Here is a 3,666-nt window from a genome sequence, read left to right as displayed (position 1 = left end):
ACCGGCGAATCCCCCATCAGTGCCACGCAACACTAAGTAACTAACTAAACAAGCCAGCACACCCGATCAAAACCTAATGCTTTCAGGGACCCTAAATTTCCCTATATTTTTTGTGTGATTGCCTACCGTAGTCGTTGAAATTAAAAAAAAAGAAGAAGAAGAAGAAAAACTTGAAGTACTCTAATGAAATACTCTATTTGAGTTGGTCGACTAGTTTTAATTTGAAGTGCTAATTGCATAATTTATCTTCGTAAATTATGTACAGAATATCGTCTCCGAAACATACCTCATACTTCGACCTACTTCACCAGAACAGGACCGGTTTGTGAATGCATGTCAAATCTATACTGGAAGCTTGGTCGTTAATTTCAAGATCTATGAAATTAGTTGTATTACATGAAATTGGTCTGAATACTCCCATTAATCTCAAAAAAATATCAAATTTCACATGACTGTTTTATCCTCGGTCACGTGTTCATTTCAATGCTTCGTGGTCATCTATCATCATTATGGCAGGCACCCTTCGAGAAGCCAGACTTGCAGCCATGATTTGTTGAAGGCGTGGAGAACCAACAAGATCTGAAAAGGGGGGAAAGGAGTAAAGGTTGTTAACTTTAAAATGAAAAAGGACACAGCTCGCTCGGACTGCTGGCTCCATTGACAGTCAATAAGGCGAAGGAGAGTAGGGCCCATGCATATTCTTAGTGTCGGAGGTACAGTACAAGGTTTTGCCGTTCGTTTATAAGGAAGACTACACGCAAAGGTGATACTGGTATTTCATTATTTTGTATTTGTTTATCATGCATGCAGCTATAATATAGGTACACGGCCATGTCATGTGCACCAATGGACAGGAGACAGCATGAGGTCATTGGGGACACTTGGCCACACTGCATGTATGATGCCGAAACCAGTAACGAATTTTGATGGACAAAAATAAATAAATAAATAAAATAGATGTGTTTTGAGAATGAGAGGAGGTAGAATTGAAATTAGAAATAAAAGTGAAGAAAAACGTGAACAAAGGGTGGTAAAAACTTGGATTAAAAATCAATAATATTACTATGAAATTATACCAAGTCTGTCTGTGGGTAAAATAAGTCACGAGAAGAAGAAATAAGAAAAACAAGAGACCTAGCCTTTTCTTCACCTTTAACCGTCAATCAGTGCTTAAAAAAGTTAGAAGGGAAGAGAAATTGAGAGCTTCCTCACTTGAATTCCAGAGAAAAACCAAGATTAAAGACAAGATAAATAAAAAAATGAGTATTAAACACTATAACTTAAGAATTAAAGATAAAATTAAGTGAAAAAAATAAAAAAAAGAAACTCGTGACATTAATAAAAAAAAAAGATCATGAATTTTAACTTGTTAATATTTAAAGTTCATGTTATTATCCGGTATGATATTATAAGCTTTATAAACTTGATTATATAAGTTTAAATAAAGATTAATAAGGTTTATATAAAATTTTTAAATATTAAATTAGAGCTATTAAATGTTAATTCGAGAAAAAATAAGAATTTACACATGTAATGTTCTTGGGATGTAATGGGATGTAAATGACATTAAATAAAGCATAATTAAAAAGAAAAAAATAGATGTTAATGATGAAAATAGGCCCGACTATTTAAGAGGGAGAAATGAAAACTTTCGGAATCAAACTAAATGTTTATTAGTTGTGTGTATTTAACATGTGTTGTTGTGTTGTTGAGAATTAAAATTGATTTTATCACGTTGTTTAGATGTAGTTGAATTTTAAATGCAATTTGTAAAAAGTCTGTGAGAAATTAAGGAAATAAATGATTTATGGTTTTGTATTGATTGGTTGAGAAAAATAATTTATAGTTATGTACGAGGATAATTGGTTTAATAATTATTTAGTTATTTAAATTGGAAAAAAATGTTTGAAAGTGTTAATAATAAAAAGATTTCATAATGTTTTAACATATGAAGTCTCCTAGCGAGAAATTGTGAGTTATAAAAAAAAAAGTATTTTATGGAGCATCTTTTTATAACATGTACAAATTTTTTAATTTTATATTATAAATTTAGAATTTTTGGACTTTTAGAATTTTAATAAATGTTGTTTTATACTAATATTATTTTTCCCTACTGAAGTTGTATCATGATTCCATCCCTGTTTCCACCTACTTGTGACAGGAATGTGTTCAGCATGATCTATTGCAATCGAATTAATTTTCCGATTCGATTTAAAGATATAAATATTCTCAGTACTCTTCTTTTTTTTTTTTCCTGAGCAGCTGATCAATAAGGGATTTTTTATATGAAAAAACCAACTTAAATATTTCATTGCTGTTAATAAAAAAAAAATCAATTCTTAAATGGCCGAACATATTGGTTATATATAAGATAAAAAAGAATATTATATCTTCTTCATTTATAAATATTTGAAATAACATTAAAAGTGTTCATATCAAAATCATAGCTTATAAAAAGAAAAGGGAAAAAAAGAAGTTAAAAGTTTGTCTTGTAACTTACAAGGACGTGGAACCTAATATTTTGGAGTATAGGAAGTAAGTTTTTTTATGATCCGAATTAACATATATTCTAGTGTTTGGTTTAGCGGTGGAAGAAGTCACTGCATCTGAATTCGAGCCCTAGTATATATGTTTATTATCTGTGCAGTGTCTTACATACTTACTGGATTTGTAGGATATTTAGTGGGCCTTAGGGATTAGTTGAGGTACGCGTAAACTGGCCCGAATACCCCACATAAATAAAAAAAAATCTTATTATTATATTAATATCATAAAATCACGAGGAACGATATGTATAAAATAAATATTAATAAAATAGAGTGGTTATTCCAGCAGACTGGAGCCTATTTAAGCACTCAAAATCATGACAGTCAACACAGGCTCTCTCTCTCTCTCTCCAGTCCTTACTCACTAATCCCCAGAGAGAGGAGAAAAAAAAACTAATACACTCTCTAGTATCTTGATTTTAAGAAAGAAATGCCATCAGAAACGCCAGGCCTTCTGCCACTCTTCACCTTCTTCCTAACAACCTTCCTTCTATACTCCCAACCAATCTCAACCGTCGCTTCACCGGACCCCGCCTTTTCTCAATCAAGCGGCACAGATTACATTCGCTCAAGCTGCGGCGCAACATTGTACCCCGAAATCTGCTACACCTCCCTCTCTCGCTACGCCAGTGCTGTAAAACAAAGCCCCAGTTGCCTAGCTCGCGTGGCCATCGGCGTCAGCCTCTCAAGAGCACGCCACTTGGCAGCCTACATATCCAACCTAACACGCCATGAAGACTTCGGAGGCGATCACCGTGCCACGGCCGCCCTTCACGACTGCTTATCCAACATGGGAGACGCCGTTGATGAGATGAGTGGGTCGTTGAAGCAGATGCTGAAAGTTGGAGCAGCTGGGCTGTCGGCGGAGTCGTTTCAGTTTCAGATGAGTAACGTGCAGACGTGGATGAGTGCGGCTTTGACAGATGAGGAGACGTGTACGGATGGATTTGACGATGTAGCGGACGGGGCTGTGAAAGCGGAGGTGTGTAACCGTGTTGCGGATGCCAAGAAATTTACTAGCAATGCTCTTGCTCTGGTTAACACTTATGCCGCCGCAGGAACGCCATGATAGATATTTATATATCATTTTAAAAATAAATAAACTTTTGATTTGGATGTA

At 34.7% G+C, this 3,666-nt stretch overlaps 1 protein-coding gene across 1 annotated transcript; it reads left to right on the top strand.

Annotated features, from left to right (window-relative positions):
• The first annotated feature begins 2,870 nt into the window (after positions 1 to 2,870).
• Positions 2,871 to 3,666, top strand: LOC105125205 (21 kDa protein-like). The gene has a single exon (XM_011025554.1). It carries the CDS (start codon positions 2,977 to 2,979, stop codon positions 3,613 to 3,615), a length of 639 nt encoding a protein of 212 aa, XP_011023856.1. The 5' UTR covers positions 2,871 to 2,976; the 3' UTR covers positions 3,616 to 3,666.

The sequence above is a fragment of the Populus euphratica genome, unplaced genomic scaffold, assembly GCF_000495115.2.
Source record: "Populus euphratica unplaced genomic scaffold, PopEup_1.0 scaffold1.1, whole genome shotgun sequence".
Taxonomy (NCBI): domain Eukaryota; kingdom Viridiplantae; phylum Streptophyta; class Magnoliopsida; order Malpighiales; family Salicaceae; genus Populus; species Populus euphratica.
The sequence above is the reverse complement of the archived record's forward strand: the minus strand, read 5'-3'. Positions and strand labels throughout refer to the sequence as shown.

Bases quoted from the DNA above. Each gene is read 5' to 3' on its own strand.
- LOC105125205 (XM_011025554.1), top strand. From the start codon at position 2,977: ATGCCATCAGAAACGCCAGGCCTTCTGCCACTCTTCACCTTCTTCCTA.